This window comes from Schistocerca serialis, chromosome 7, assembly GCF_023864345.2.
Source record: "Schistocerca serialis cubense isolate TAMUIC-IGC-003099 chromosome 7, iqSchSeri2.2, whole genome shotgun sequence".
NCBI classification, from domain to species: Eukaryota; Metazoa; Arthropoda; class Insecta; order Orthoptera; family Acrididae; genus Schistocerca; species Schistocerca serialis.
Window position 1 is genome coordinate 378,002,988 of NC_064644.1, and position 17,571 is coordinate 378,020,558.

At 41.4% G+C, this 17,571-nt stretch overlaps 1 protein-coding gene across 1 annotated transcript in view; it reads right to left on the minus strand.

Moving 5' to 3' along the window:
• Positions 1-17,571, minus strand: part of LOC126412387 (myrosinase 1-like) — a 139,915-nt gene that overhangs the window by 95,054 nt on the left and 27,290 nt on the right. The window contains exon 4 of the mRNA XM_050081964.1: positions 7,735-7,857. Coding sequence (XP_049937921.1) covers positions 7,735-7,857 — 123 coding nt within the window. The remainder of the gene's footprint in view (positions 1-7,734; positions 7,858-17,571) is intronic.

Genomic DNA, 17,571 nt, shown 5'->3' on the forward strand with positions numbered 1-17,571 from the left:
CAAGAGGGAATAATAAGACAGGACGACCGAGAACCAAATGCTCGGATTAAAAAGGGCGTAAGACAGTAATGTAATCTTTAGCCTCTACTGTTCAATCTGTACACCGAAAAAGCAATGATGAAAATAAAAGAAAGATTCAGGAGTGGAATTAAAATTGAACGAGAAAGCATATCAATGATACGATTCACTGATGACATTGCTATTCTGAGTGAAAGTGAAGAAGAATTACGTGACCTTCTGAATGGAATAAACAATCTAATGAATGAAAAATACAGATTGGGAGTAAATCGAAGAAAGACGAAAGTAATGAGAAGTAGCAGAAATGTGAATAGCGAGAAACTTAACATCAGGATTGATGGTCACGAAGTGGATGAAGTTAAGGAATTCCACTACCTAGGCAGCAAATTAACCAATGACGGACGGAGCAAGGAGGACATCAAAAGCAGACTAGCACTGAGAAAAGGCATTCCTGGCCAAGAGAAGTCTACTAGTATCAAACATAGGCCTTTATTTGAGGAAGAAACTTCTGAGAATATACGTCTGGAGCACAGTATTGCATGGTAGTGTAACATGGACTGGGAAAACCGGAGCAGAAGAGAATCGAAAAATGTGAGATGTGGTGCTACAGACGAATGTTGAAAATTAGGTGGACTGATGAGGAGAATGTTATCTGTCTGTAACACAATGATGGAACTTCAAGCATTCGTGTGTAGTGATAATCAGCAGCTACGGTGTAAACTAGACAAGGAAGTAACAAGATAATGTGAAAGAGTATGAAGGTGAGTAATGAGGAGGTTCCGCGCAGAAACTGAGAGGAAAGGATGATGTGGAAAAATCTGTTAAGACATCAGGGAATGACTTCCATGGTACTAGAGGGAGCTGCGGAGGGAATAAACTGTAGACAAAGACAGACATTGGAATAGATCCAGCAACTAATTGAAGATGTATGTTGCAAGTGCTTCTCTGAGATGAAGAGTTTGGCACAGGAGACGAAGTCGTGGAGGGCTGCATCAGACTAGTCAGAGGATTGGTGACAAAAAGAAATATGAATCAAAATTGTGTCTGTCTCCATTTGCTGACATTTCATTTAGGGGAGCGGCTGATGCTAGAACTCGCTCAGTTTCTATTTAACTAAAGAATAAAAACGTCAGAAAACCATTAAAAAATTTCAAACTCGACGGATTTATTAAGCAGATTTCAGACTCGCAGTTATTCTTTATACGAAGACACATGTAATACAGAAGCTAGCAAATAGCATGGCCTGGACTAACGTCATGTGCGACGTTGGATCGCATTGAGGAATACGCAATAAATGAGCTTTTCACCAATGAAACCATAAAGTGAGCGTGTAGCTAGGGGTATACCGAACTTGAATGTAGGGATAAAAGGGAAGATGGAATACTGACAAGTCGAGAACTACTTCAGCCTTGGAAATGGTGAAGACCTTATACTTTCCACAGACGGATTTTCGAAGGAGTATCGGTTGGTTCCTCCGGTTTGTGCTTAGTTAGTTAGGCTTAACTAGTTCTAAGTCTAGGGGACTCATGACCTCAGATATAAGGCCCATAGTGATTAGACCCGTTTGAACCAGTTGTTCTTAATGTGATACTTTTCGCTTCGTTATAATCAAGTGTCATATAACTCGGTGTATTCCAAGAGACAGGCTTTTCGTCGGTGTTGCCGACCTGGTGTAGAGAGTAAGCCTCTCTGGAAGATGATGAGTTTGCTGGTAAAATCTTTGGGCAGTACTTGCGCTTGTGATGAACTTCGACGAACAGAGAGACCATCAGTCCCCTAGACTTAGAACTACTTAAACCTTACTAACCTAAGGACATCATACACATACATGCACGGGGCTGGATTCGAACATGCGACCGTAGCAGCAGCGCGGTTCCGGACTGAAGCCTAGAACCGCTCGGCCACAGCGAAAAACAACTGGAAACGAAAATCAAAGAGTTACTGAGATTGCAGGTAAAATATTCTAGGATGTTAAGGCGTGTGATATTCCCTTCAAGCCCACCTTGTAACTTCTGTGCTGAAACTTTCTGGTATCCACAGTTAGGTGAACTGCAGAGGCCTCTGAACTTCGATTTGTGAAGTAGGCTCTTTAAGAGGAATGTAGGGCTTTTAGACGATGTTACCTTCAACAACAACTGTTACGAAAGTCTGTACAATTACATAATTACCGGGATGTTATCAGTTGCTCCAGAGGAAGAAATGCTACTCCCCCTAATGTTATTCTCAAGCCTAAATCCTTGACCAACGACAATTTTCGAAAGAAGAAATTAAATAATAAATTTTTTGCATTATAGATAGACTTGGTCGTTATACTTCAATGCATGACTTCAACAGTCTGGATACTTACAGTCGACGTAAAGAAATCATTTAAAGACCGTTCCCTAAAACACTGTGTTCTCACACTATCTAGCAGAATCAAAAAAATATTAGTCAATCTTATGTATGAATGGATTCTCTCTTCATAACGCACAGTATCACCAGATTCTTTCTTCACAGGGCTGAAAACATGCTGCGTGTCCAGCGTCCTTCATTTTGCGAGAACAGGAAAGAAAAATACTGCTAGTGGCAAAATGAATATCGGTGGTAAAGTTAACATTGATATCAGTGAATATTAGAAGGCCGGTATTTTTTGTGCTATTTATCTACGTTACGACATTAAAGAAATGGTTTAAGACTGATCACTTTGTGAACAATTCGTGTAAATGGGCGAAGTGACAAATTTGTCTCCACTGAATTTCTCCTTTTTCTTCCCCTCAAGAAGTGTGCGGCTTATATCTGCAACAATACGGTAAGTCAAGAAGCCTACATTGATGTCGAGATACGTACGCTTGTTGGACTGACATTTGTATCTGTAAATCTTCCGATATATAGCTGAACGTTGATCACAAATTTCACAAACATAAAACTAAAAGGAAATTGGATACATTTTTATTTCGTTCGCCTCAGTTGTATTGACGTTAAATTCAGCTGTAGTGGTTACCGGTTTCGGGCTGACACGTCCATTCTCACATCACTCATCTTGCTATAAACGGTAATTATTCACACAATGTTGTGCCAAAAGGCACGAACAGCTTCTGTACAGCAAAGTACCCAGTAGGCAACAAGTACGCTCATTGATCTTAGCCAATGTGTCCTGCAGTATGTCCCATGGGAGCATGCCTCGAACAAGCAAACAAAACTATAAGGTTAAAACATCACTTTCTGTTCTCGTGACTTGAGCTCATCACAGTACAGGGAGGAGTGTGGCATACATCATTAAAATCTGTAATGATTTATCTAATGATATGAAAGATCTAAAGTAAAGCTTCCCTAATCCGAAAGCAAGTTTGAACGCTGCAGTGTTTGCTAGAGGTGGTTCTCCTAGTCTGTCTCCGACGTTTGATGTGACTTACTTAGCCCTTTTACAGGAGACCTAGAATGTGACTTAAATTTCCGTTGACATTTAGAAGTAATTGCTAGTGGTTAAAAAACAAATAATTTTCAGGGAAGTCCATAGCACGCCAGACCTTTTGAGTCTTAGGCTGACGTATATCCGATTAGCTACGGACCTACACGCGAATTACTACCAGATACTAAAAATAATGCTATAGATATATTAGAAGCGTATCTGCATGGCGACGTTTTCTATGTCGGGGATGAATTTCTAAACACTGATACTATATATAACTTTTTATGTGATATTTTCGTTAGTGTTAACCTATAATTAATGCCATTCATCAAAAATGTTGAATAAATAAAAAAGTTATCCAGCATATGGGTTCAAATGGTTCAAATGGCCCTGAGCACTATGGGACTTAACATCTGTGGTCATCAGTCCCCTAGAACTTAGAACTACTTAAACCTAACTAACCTAAGGACATCACACACATCCATGCCCGAGGCAGGATTCGAACCTGCGACCGTAGCAGTCGCGCGGTTCCGGACTGAGCGCCTGAACCGCTAGACCACCGCGGCCGGCATATGGGCAAGATACGATAGGAGTAGGTCGCGTGTTGACTTGGTAGCTCATGTCGCGCCCCAGATCACTTCCATTTGTAATGCATGTGATAGATGGCACAAGTGATAATTTAACAAAATCGTTGAATTATAAAAGAAATTGTGATCAAGGAAAATGATGTGGATATGACATGCAAACCAGCCCAGTGATTGGAAACTATAGCCTATGACACCATACATTACGTGGATCATGATCTCAAACATATATGAATGCTGACGCTTCCTATTTCAATTTTTTTCAATTTATTGGTAATATTGTGTTACATGTGGCTGAAAAGTGTTGAACTGGATATTTCTAGAATACAAATTGCAACAAAGTTCTGTCCTCAGAGTACGACGTCAATGCGAACAGCAATTAAAAGAACACTAAATCTTTTCTCATTGTAAATATTACACTAAGTTCCTCATATCCGAAAAAGGCATTGCCCGATTAATATGTGTGGAGAAACATTACACAAAGCTCACTGAAGAAAAATAATAAAAAATAATACGAACAATAATGTGTACAACCAACTGTGGAATTAAAATTTAAGTTTACTATTTTATCTCAAGTGAAAATGAAATAAATCTGTTTCATTGTAAGTGGTGATTTTAAAATAGTTTAGTGATAGTGATAGGCAGGTGTGGACATAAATTACGGAACTAGAGGATAAATGAGACGACAACGCCTGCAACAAATCTCAGGACACAAAAGAGAAATATTTACAAATTAGAAGAATAACTAGAAATGTCCTACTGGAAAATCAGAACATATGACTAAGTTTATTATGAAATAAAAGAAATTATTCAGATTGTGACGGGAGATGAAAATTTAATAGTCATGTGTGACTGGAATTCGAGTGTAGGAAAAGGGAGAGAAGGAAACATAGTAGGTGAATATGGATTGGGGGACAGAAATGAAAGAGGAAGCCGCCTGGTAGAATTTTGCACAGAGCACAACATAATCATAACTAATACTTGGTTTAAGAATCATGAAAGAAGGTTGTATACATGGAAGAACCCTGGAGATACTAAAAGGTATCATATAGATTATATAATGGTAAGACAGAGATTTAGGAATCAGGTCTTAAATTGTAAGACATTTCCAGGGGCAGATGTGGACTCTGACCACAATCTATTGGTTATGACCTGTAGATTAAAACTGAAGAAACTGCAAAAAGGTGGGAATTTAAGGAGATGGGACCTGGATAAACTAAAAGAACCAGAGGTTGTACAGAGATTCAGGGAGAGCATAAGGGAGCAATTGACAGGAATGGGGGAAATAAATACAGTAGAAGAAGAATGGGTAGCTTTGAGGGATGAAGTAGTGAAGGCAGCAGAGGATCAAGCAGGAAAAAGACGAGGGCTAGTAGAAATCCTTGGGTAACAGAAGAAATATTGAATTTAATTGATGAAACGAGAAAATATAAAAATGTAGTAAGTGAAACAGGCAAAAAGGAATACAAACGTCTCAAAAATTAGATCGACAGGAAGTGCAAAATCGCTAAGCAGGGATGGCTAGAGGACAAATGTAAGGATGTAGAGGCCTATCTCACTAGGGGTAAGATAGATACCGCCTACAGGAAAATTAAAGAGACCTTTGGAGATAAGAGAACGACTTGTATGAATATCAAGAGCTCAGATGGAAACCCAGTTCTAAGCAAAGAAGGGAAAGCAGAAAGGTGGAAGGAGTATATAGAGGGTCTATACAAGGGCGGTGTACTTGAGGACAATATTATGGAAATGGAAGAGGATGTAGATGAAGATGAAATGGGAGATACGATACTGCGTGAAGAGTTTGACAGAGCACTGAAAGACCTGAGTCGAAACAAGGCCCCCGGAGTAGACAATATTCCATTGGAACTACTGACGGCCGTGGGAGAGCCAGTCCTGACAAAACTCTACCATCTGGTGAGCAAGATGTATGAAACAGGCGAAATACCCTCAGACTTCAAGAAGAATATAATCATTCCAATCCCAAAGAAAGCAGGTGTTGACAGATGTGAAAATTACCGAACTATCAGCTTAATAAGTCACAGCTGCAAAATACTAACACGAATTCTTTACAGACGAATGGAAAAACTAGTAGAAGCCAACCTCGGGGAAGATCAGTTTGGATTCCGTAGAAACACTGGAACACGTGAGGCAATACTGACCTTACGACTTATCTTAGAAGAAAGATTAAGGAAAGGCAAACCTACGTTTCTAGCATTTGTAGACTTAGAGAAAGCTTTTGACAATGTCGACTGGAATACTCTCTTTCAAATTCTAAAGGTGGCAGGGGTAAAATACAGGGAGCGAAAGGCTATTTACAATTTGTACAGAAACCAGATGGCAGTTGTAAGAGTCGAGGGACATGAAAGGGAAGCAGTGGTTGGGAAGGGAGTCAGACAGGGTTGTAGCCTCTCCCCGATGTTGTTCAATCTGTATATTGAGCAAGCAGTAAAGGAAACAAAAGAAAAATTCGGAGTAGGTATTAAAATTCATGGAGAAGAAATAAAAACTTTGAGGTTCGCCGATGACATTGTAATTCTGTCAGAGACAGCAAAGGACTTGGAAGAGCAGTTGAATGGAATGGACAGTGTCTTGAAAGGAGGATATAAGATGAACATCAACAAAAGCAAAACAAGGATAATGGAATGTAGTCTAATTAAGTCGGGTGATGCTGAGGGAATTAGATTAGGAAATGAGGCTCTTAAAGTAGTAAAGGAGTTTTGCTATTTGGGGAGCAAAATAACTGATGATGGTCGAAGTAGAGAGGATATAAAATGTAGGCTGGCAATGGCAAGGAAAGCGTTTCTGAAGAAGAGAAATTTGTTAACATCGATTATTGATTTAAGTGTCAGGAAGTCATTTCTGAAAGTATTCGTATGGAGTGTAGCCATGTATGGAAGTGTAACATGGACGATAAATAGTTTGGACAAGAAGAGAATAGAAGCTTTCGAAATGTGGTGCTACAGAAGAATGCTGAAGATTAGATGGGTAGATCACATAACTAATGAGGAAGTATTGAATAGGATTGGGGAGAAGAGAAGTTTGTGGCACAACTTGACCAGAAGAAGGGATCGGTTGGTAGGACATGTTCTGAGGCATCAAGGGATCACCAATTTAGTATTGGAGGGCAGTGTGGAGGGTAAAAATCGTAGAGGGAGACCAAGAGATGAATACACTAAGCAGATTCAGAAGGATGTAGGTTGCAGTAGGTACTGGGAGATGAAAAAGCTTGCACAGGATAGAGTAGCATGGAGAGCTGCATCAAACCAGTCTCAGGACTGAAGACCACAACAACAACAATATGACTAAGTTACGGTAGGGATATAGGCAAAGATTCTACGAACAAGACAAATGAATTAAAGGAACCATTAGAGTAAAAGTGTGCTGTACCTTGCTGTGCTGGTACTGCGAACGGTTGAAAGCAAGGGGAAACTACAGCCGTAATTTTTCCCGAGGGCATGCAGCTTTACTGCATGGAGAGCTGCATCAAACCAGTCTCAGGACTGACGACCACAACAACATAGAGTAAAAGTACTGAATGCATGAGCTTTGTTCGTAATACAAAAGCAGAGACCTGAACTAGAGGAAGTGAAAAGACTTGTCACCGTAGATGAACACAATGAAGTGTATTGGACGTTATGTGTGGGACGCCGGTAACATATCACTATCGATGCGAAAGGATACTTTATACTGATAAGGCCGATAATAACATAGTGCAAAGGTGCTGGAAGTGGTTTTCAGACTCACCCTGTCGCCGAAATTCTCGAAGAGCACTCGGGCGTACTGCACGAAAAAGTCAGCGGTGAAATTGTTGGGCCACCCACCAAGGTCCTGCAGTGGCGAAGGCAGATCCCAGTGATACATGGTGGCCTGTAAAATAACGAAGAGTTATGTTTCGCCTTTTGCATTTCAGCATATATACACACATCGAAAAAGGTTTGTATCACCTCGGTTCCGAGAGTTGCGGAACCTGTACAGAAAACTGGATCAGAGATCAACATAAACGTCATTTCAGCCCTTTTTATTTCTCATGAAAGCACACATTGCATGTTGTACCACCATACAGCAAGACCTTCAGAGGTACCTCTAATAACCACTAGCACGTCCTCATGCACCGATGCATGCCTGTATTCGTCGTGGCATACTGTCTACAAGTTCATCAAAGCACTGTTAGTCCAGATTGTCCCACTCCTCAACACGATTCTGCGTATATCAGAGTGGGGTCACGTCGTCCATAAACAGCCCTTTTCATTCTATCCCAGGCATATTCGATTAGGGTTCATGTCTGGAGAACACGCTGACCACTATAGTCAAGCGATGTCTTTATCCTGAAGGAAGTCATTCACAAGATCAGCACGATGGGGGCGCGAATTGTCGTCCATTAAGACGAATGCCACGCCAATATGCTGCCTATATGGTCGCACTATCAGTCGGAGGATGGCAATCAAGTATCGTACAGCCGTTATGGAGCCTTCAATGACCACCAGCGGCGTACGTCGGCCCCACATAATGCCACCCCAAAACAGCAGGGAACGTGATGGCAATCCTGAGCAGTCCATTCGTCATGTTGCTGGGCCCATGTGTACTGCGCTGCATGGTGTCGTGGTTGCAACGATGGACCTCGCCACGAACGTCGGGAGTGAAGTTGCGCAGCATGCAGCCTATTTCGCACACTTTTGAGTCGTAACATGACGTCGTGTGGCTGCGCGAAAAGCATTATTCAACATGGTGACATTGCTGCCAGGGTTCCTCCGAACCATAATCCGTAGGTAGCAGTCATCTACTGCAGTAGTAGCCCGTGGGCGGCCTGAGCGAGGCATGTAATCGACTGTTCCTACCTCTCTGTATCTCCTCCATGTCCGAACAACATCGCTTTGGTTCACTATGAGACGCCTTCCTGGTGGAATGACTGGAACTGATCGTCTGTCGGACCCCCTACGTATAATTAGGCGCTGCTCACGCATCGTTGTTTACATCTTTGGGCGGGTTTAGTGACATCTCTGAACAATCAAATGGACTGTGTCTGTGATACAAGATCCACAGTCAACGTCTATCTTCAGTAGTTCTAGGAAACGGGGTGATGCAAAACTTTTTTGTTGTGTGTATATAGTACGTCACAGTGATCACTTTAAAGATATCTGCAGACAAAATTCATTGAGCAATGTTTACAACAGAGCTTTTAATATATTCCTCCAGTGTCAGTGAAGTTTATCTCTGACCAGGGTATATACATGTGGTGAATATTTAAAAAAATGCCACGGAAAGTATTTTACAAAAATCCACCTAAAAAGACAAAAGTTCACTATTTGCGATTGACGGATGTGTAGAACAATGTACTTAACGATTTCTGGTTTAATCAGCAACACGTTAACAAAAGTTTGATCATAGTCATAAAAACATATGTTAAAGATATCCCAGCTGAAACAGTCCGATAATTTTGATTGATGAGCGAGTGACAGTTACACTTCCATCCCATTTCCTGCGAGTAGAGCTTGCAGTGCAAATATCTTTGGACTTGGGTCGAGTTAAGTGAGCTGGCGCTAAGATAGTAGTGTACGTGTAACGGATGTCGCGATAAAACGCAGTACGGTGCCGTGTAATTTATGTGGAATGGTAAAATTTAGTGTAGAAAGAAACGCTAAAGATCTGACGACCACTAATTATGAACAGCGCTGTTAATATGGATTGAATATATTGGCAAGTGAATTTAATATCTTTCAGCGACTAGCTAAATTTATTAAAGATGCAGTGCTTCGCAACGCATTTTCCATATTGCAAAAAGTGTCATCATTGCACACAGTGTTTCGCACAGACCAGCTCGTAATAACTATTAAGAACGGCCATCTTCTGTTAAAGTATGAACAGACAGCTACATTTACTGTGTTTATACGGACAATACATCGGTTTGATTTTCAATTGTGGATGCTTACTTTGCTTCTTGTGTATGAACAGTCATAGTGGGCATGAGTCAATTTTATTGTAGTGTACGACCACAGTGTGTGCGGGAAACAACACTAACGATATTTGCGGGCGAACCGACGTCACATACACCAGGCAAGTGTGTTTAGGCACCGGTCGTAACATCTGCATCGTGATATTTACATGTGAGACTTACTAGCATTACGTCAAAATCTTATCAGTGTGGAAACACCGGCCGTGTGATAAGTGGTCTTATTGCACGGAGACTGTGGCAGGCGAAGGCATAGGGAGTCAGTAGCTCCTTCATTTCTGTATCTACTGGTGGTGACTGGTGGAATCCCAGCTGGGTGAAACTTCGTTTTCTTTTTCTAGTTTCAGTCCCCTCCCAGCCTTAGATTAATAAGGCAACTACAAAATGTTTCTCACAAGGGAACCTCCCCATCGCACCCCCCTCAGATTTAGTTACAAGTTGGCACAGTGGATAGGCCTTGAAAAACTGAGCACAGATCAATCGAGGAAACAGGAAGAAGTTGTGTGGAACTATGAAAAAATAAGCAAAATATACAAACTGAGTAGTCCATGTGCAAGATAAGCAACATCAAGGACAGTGTAAGCTCAGGAGTGTCGTGGTCCCGTAGTTAGCGTGAGCAACTGCGGAACGAAAGGTCCTTGGTTCATGTCTTCCTCGAGTGAAAAATTAACTTTCTTTATTTTCGCAAATTTATGATCTGTGCGTTCGTTCATTGACGTCGCTGTTCACTGTTATAAGTTCAGTGTCTGTGTTTTGCGACCGCAACGCAAAACCGTGCGATTAGTAGACGAAAGGACGTGCCTCTCCAATGGGAACCAAAAACATTTGATGGCACACAGAAAAACACGTCTGATATGTTCTATACGACACTGGTGACGGCATGTGCGTCGCATGTCAGGAATATGTTGTCGACCCACCTAACTTGTACACTTGGCGAATGGGTAAAAAGATTCTTCTACCTTGCCCGATTTAGGTGTTTCGATGTTTGTTTAGGTGAAGCGTCCCCATACTACGGCGCAGTTACCTCGCATCGGACGGACGGACGGACAGATAATAATTATTTGAAAATAAAAAATTAAACTCCATACTCGAGGGAAGACTTGAACCAAGGACCTCTGGATCTGCAGCTGCTCAGGCTAACCACGGGACCACGGCGCTGCTGAGCTTACACCATCCTTTATGTTGCCTATCTTGCGCATGGACTACTCAGTTTGTATATTTTGCTTATTTTTTTCATAGTTCCACACAGCTTCTTCCTGTTTTCTCGATTTATCTGTGTTCAGTTTTTCAAGGCCTATCCACTGTGCCAACTTATAATTAAATCTGAGGGGGGTGCGATGGGGAGGTTCCCTTGTCAGTAGATTATGCAGTGGTTGTTATTTTCTTTGTCAATTCTGTTGTGGCGTAACAAGCCTGCTACGCCACACTGGGAAGGGAGCCGAAAGAAAGGCACGCGTACACACACGCCGACTGGCGTGAATTCTGGAACAGGATAGTATTCAATGGTAGCAAGAAAAGTACGTAGCTGCTTTATACTTAACTTTTAATCTTGGTTTGTTTACAACGTTCTTCGTGAGACATTTATACGATAACTCTCAAACTAGGTAAAGTTAATGGCGCCTTTCTAGGTCGTAGCCATGGACTTAGCAGAAGGCTATTCTAACTGACTCTCGGCAAATGAGAGGAAGACTTTGTCCGTATTGTCGCTAGCAATGTCATCGTACAACTGGGGCGAGTGCTATCTCGTATCTCGAGACCTGCCTTGTGGTGGCGCTAGGTCTGCGATCACAGAGTGGCGACACGCGGGTCCGACATGTACTAAATGGACCGCGGCCGATTTAAGCTACCACCTAGCAAGTGTGGTGTCTGGCGGTGACACCACAAATTCTTATTTAGGTACTAGAGTATAGCAGAGTAATTGGTACTTTCTTATAGAGGGTCTGTCTTTGGGAAGTATTTCTAGGATCAAAACACTACAAAATGTTCTCACGAACCTAAAATCACATAAAGCGCAGTGACTACATTCTACATCTACATCTACATAGATACGCCGCAAGCCATCGTACGGTGGCGGAGGGTAACCTGTACCACCAGCAGTCATTCCCTTTCCTGTTGAGCTCACAAATAGAGCGAGGGGGAAATGACTGTCTGAATGACTCCGCACGTGTCCTAATCTCTCTAATCTTATCTTCATGGTCCTTACGGGAAATGTAGGTTAGCGCCAATAGTATCTTTCTGCAGTCATCCTCAAATTCTGGTTGTCTAAATTTTCACAACAGTGCTGCTCGAAAAGAACATCACTTTCCCTCCACTGATTTACATTTGAGTTCCCGAACCACGTCCGTAATACTTGTGTATAGTGTAACGTAGCGGTAAAAAATCCAACAGCTCGCCTCAGACTTGCCTCGTTGTCTTCCATTAATCAGACCTGGTGCGGATCCCAACCAAACACTTGAACAGCACTCAACAGTGGGTCGTACTAGTGTCCTATACGCGGTCTCCATTACAGATGAATCACACTTTCCTAAAATCATCGCAATAAACCGAAGTCGACCATTCGCCTTGCCTACTACAGTCGTTATATGCTCATTCCATGTCATATTGCATTGCTAACGTTCAATCATTTAAATGACCCGACTGTGTCAAGCAGCACGCTGCCAACGCTGTACTCGAACATTATGGGTTTGTTTTTCCTGTTCATTCACATTAACTTACATTTTTCTACATTTAGAGCTAGCTGCCGTTCATCACACCAACCAGAAATACACACTGTAACGTCACAGGACTTCCAGTGGCAGCATCTCACAAGAGCTCGGAGTGACAGTCTTAAGCTGCATGAAACGAACTGTTGCAGTGATCAAGACGCGAACACACAAACCTCGTCTGCCCATCCAGATTTAGTTTTCTTGTTGTTTCAATAACTCGCATGAGGCAAGTACTGCGATCGTTTATTTGTGAGGAATAAAGCCATTTTCCCCCTCCTTCCCTAAATAGATCTGAACTCCCAACACTAAAAACCTCGAGTGGACGGGATGATAAACTCCAATCTTACTTCTTTCCCTCCTCTTCTATGTTCGGTGGCGGATTGTGCTTTGCTTATGACGCCGTTGGGACTTACTTTTTTGCTTCTTCTATGTGCACTTGACCAGCTCGCGGATATGCTGTTGACGACTGAAGCAAATTTGATCATACCAGACATATTTCTTTAAGATATTGGAAGAATTCAAGGTTACACGAGTACATTCCGTTTATCTTGATAGTAGCAACACAGGGTGTTTCTAAAAGGACTTTGTTTGTGATGTAGCCAAACGCTAAATAAATAAATCAACAAATAAATCTTTGAAAATTCATACAAAATTATTCATATGACTCACAGAAGTAGTATAAGCGTACTTTTGTAGGAAAATACTTCACGTCCTGTCGCAGGTAATGTGCTAGTACTGAATCACACCACCGAAAGCTCTAGCAACAGCCATAGCATTCACTGATTCCGAGTGCGCTCGCTGTGTGTTTTGGTTTGATGAATCAGTCTGCAACAGTTGTGCAACTAATTTTCGTAGGGAGTATGGTAAAGATCCTCAAAATAAGCCTTCCATGTAGGGGTGATAAGTTTTTTCTTGAAAATGGGTGCTTGATAAGTGATAAAAATCGTCAAGTCAACTGCGTGTGTCTGACGACGTCGTAGAGAAAGTGAGGCAACGCTTTGTTAACATTGCCACAAAATCAAACCAGCGTGCTTCTCGCGACCTGCGCATCCTACATGTTTCTGTTTGGCGAGCGTCAGGGAGATATTTGTATCTCAAACAGCAAACATTAAATGGTGTAAGAACTTAAAGACAATGATAGTGTTGCTTGTAACGACTTTTGAGTGCAAAAGTAACATTGATTGGATCAAGGCGAAGATTTCGTTATCTTCAGAGATGACTGCTCTTCTCCTAAATGGTAAAAATAATAAACACAACTGTAGATTTGGGGCAGTTATAAGCCACGACAAACCTCGGAATATTGTCGTCGTAGCCCAAAAGTTAACATCTTTTGTGCATTTACCATGAGCAAAGGTATGGATCTTTCTTTTTCCAAGTGAAAATAATCAACGAAGTGATTCACCATCATGAATCTCAGTGACTTCATTGAAGTTATTGTATTTCAATAATAGTGATACTTCTGTTTTTCTCACTGTCTTTTTTTTCAGTTACTATACTGTAGCAGTTCTTTCTATGTATGGCCAAAGTTTCATCGAGTTACGTGTTAGTGACACATCATGTGAAAGTTACTTACACCCCTACGTTTTGCCACCAGTGGAGAAAGTGCGGGAAAATAACAGAGTCCAACCTCTTTTAACATCTTTCCCAAATCCATCGACCCTTAGAGCAACATTGAATACTCTGAAAAATTTTTATGTTAAACATAACATAGTAACAGAGTCACACTCACAGTTCAAACTCCGAACTCGTATTAAATTATTTATTTACTGTGCGTCCCACATTTATTGCTTCTTCATTTTGCCTACTGACAATTGCATCAAATTGCATGGCAAAGTTGGTGTGTGTAGGTAACTGAAGTATGGCTCCCTAAGTTGATCATTTCTTGGTAAAACCTGCCGTTGTCACGCTTAATTTCGAACAGAAATTCTCAATGGCGTTTAGTTAACAGTTTCACGGTGGCAGTAGCAGTTCTGCATTGTTGTTTAATGTGCAGCAGCTTCATACAGGGAAGACATCACTGTTGTAGTGTACTCCAGAGCGCAGAAATTCTTGCTCAATTCAGCGAAGATTTTTCAGCTGATGTAGGAACGAAAATGTTGTATAACAGACAAAAGCAGTAATCTGAGTATATGACTGTACAACCTGAAATCGAATAGCTATATTCCACTCTTTGACAGGACGAGAGAAAATAAAACAAAAAAATATGTGCAGCCTTAGATAGAAAATTTCGTATTTTGGTTCTTCCCTTCCCACTATCTACATTTGTTCACGTGACCTGGAAGACGTACAGATGAACGAATGAACTGATGCTAAATCATTTTATTTCGACCTACAATCAAATAATCACTACATCAGTTTACGTTTACGCAACTTAAAAGTTATCTCGATAAGGACGCTCATAAATAAGCACGCTTAACTGATTATATCAATTAAGACGTTCGCTCATCAGTTCTTTTGTGTAGGTGCAGAATCGTTTCGAGATAAAGATAAAATCTGTAGCGCTCAATCCGTGGACGTGCTTTTGACCTGACTGTAGTTACGAGTCCACAATTTTGTTCGCCCAGAATAGTGGCCAGTCCGTCTCCCAGGTCTCCATTCAACTCCTCCCCCCCCCCCCTTCTTTTTCCCCGCTGGGGGATGGGGCTGGAACGAGGAAATTTTCCAGTTCCTGCCCGAAACTGAACCAAAGACGCCCAGGGCTAGGGTCAATCGCTCTGTCCGTTAGAGTACAGGCTGTAACCATAACAGTTAATAAAACTAATGTTTCTTTGTATCCACCTTCTTTGTAACAGCTTTGGGTTCTAAAATAGATGCAGTATTATAGCCTTTCATTGCTAAATCTTGGAAAATAAGATACAAAAGAATTTTCCACATGAAGCACAATTTGGTACCATAACATTTCCACAAGTTTATCAGACTGGTCCTTATTGCTCACTAGCAAATATATTTAAGATGTTTCATGGCGTCACAGATAAACAGGAGACTGTAACTAAATATTATTCCAAACTATTGTGTCAATTACTCATTACTACTAAATACGTCTCTCTCTCTCTCTCTCTCACACACACACACACACACACACACACACACACACACACACACATACACACACACACACGCACACCGTTTTCTGTTTATAGAGGAGGTGTTATAATTGACGTAGACAATGTAAACAAGACATAATTATGCACATATCCTTGATAAGAATAACTCTGACTTACATAAAGCAGTCGGAACCAGCAGGGGAGGAAATGCAGATACCCTGTATAATGCGGCGGTTTCACTTGTTTACTCAGCTACTTGATGTTGTGTCCCTTCTTCGGGAAAATAGAACTTATACTACATGTACGGCGGGCTTCAAAAAGTATGTTACACATTATTAAGGCATGCCAAGTATCCTTGATTGGATGCTACACTACACTTCAAAGTGACACAGATACATGACACTATTTTCAGCATAATCACTCCAGTCCCCGCAAACAACGGTCCAAACTTACTACCAGTCGCCGGCCGGGGTGGCCGAGCGGTTCTAGGCGCTACAGTCCGGAACCGCGCCACCGCTACGGTCGCAGATTCTAATCCTGCCTCGTGCATGGATGTTGTGTGATGTCCTTACGTTAGTTAGGTTTAAGTAGTTAATTCTACGGGACTGATGACCTCATAAGTTAAGTCCCATAGTGCTCAGAGCCATTTGAACCATTTTAATACCAGTCGTTCATTTCCTCGTTGCTTCGTGCGCAATTTTGAGACCACGTTGCACGTGGATAATTCGTTAGTATAGTGGAGTTAACTGATAAATATTCGTGTTCGCGTTAATAGTAATAACTTTGCTTTCAAATGATCCTAGAATCGCGTGCAGAGTTTACGCTCAAGTTACGTAAAATCTGTCTAGAGCCCGCTTTGTTCTTTTAACAGCCATGTAGCGAATACTCCTATCGATATAATCTGCCACTGCTGAGGAATGTGTCATGCCAATTAGATCAGATTAAATTCTGAGAGAACAGAGCGAATTCCAGTAACTAATTATTCTTCTCTTTTGAATTCAAAAGTAAAATAATTTGTGTAGTAAATTTATGTCTGTCTATGAAATCTCCTTTATTAGTAAAGAAAACAATAAAAACTGCATAATGCCGTTGTAAGGCTGGTCGGACCTTTGGTTGGCATTGCGTACAGCCTGATGAATTAGGTTCAGAATAGGGCTTCTATTCTTCTACGATCCAGTACGATCATTGCACATGCGGCAGACATAAATAAATTACTTGTTACTCTTACACACAGAAAATTAACATGCCTCAATAGCTGGCACTAAACCAAAATCCACTGGATGTGGTAAACGAAAGTGCGTTGTTAGGAGTCTTATAGTGAGACAGATTACTTATAGTTGTCTTAGGCAGGTATTCTGTCCTTCACCTAAAATTCCATATCCCTTTTTGGTTAAGCAACACCACCCAATGAATTTAACCTATGCCAGAAATTCCATAATGCTACTTCTCACTAAGAGACACATCTTTTAAGGTCTGTGCGGCATTGGTCAGATTCTTGGCAACATTTCACATCGGCTGGACGCGACATTGTGTTTCGTTCATATACCGCCAGAATTTAATGGTGAATCTGTATGCAGTTTATTTCGATTTTCCCACAAAAATTACACTGCTAACTTTGGAGCACATTTCCAGTTACCGCGCAATTTTAGTCGCTCACTGTGATGCACCTTTCATCCGTTTAACACAGAACTGTGTCTGCGAGAAACCCGGAACATCTACTATCTTCTGAGAATGCACAGCTCTTGTTGTGCAACGGTCTTAGCGCGGGGCGACATGTGTCTGAAGTCCATTAGTTCACCTAAATGAGGCAACAAGTACCATTACCGCCACTGTCAGATAAACTCACGCTCAGGGGCTGCCTACATCCAACATTCCTTCTATATAT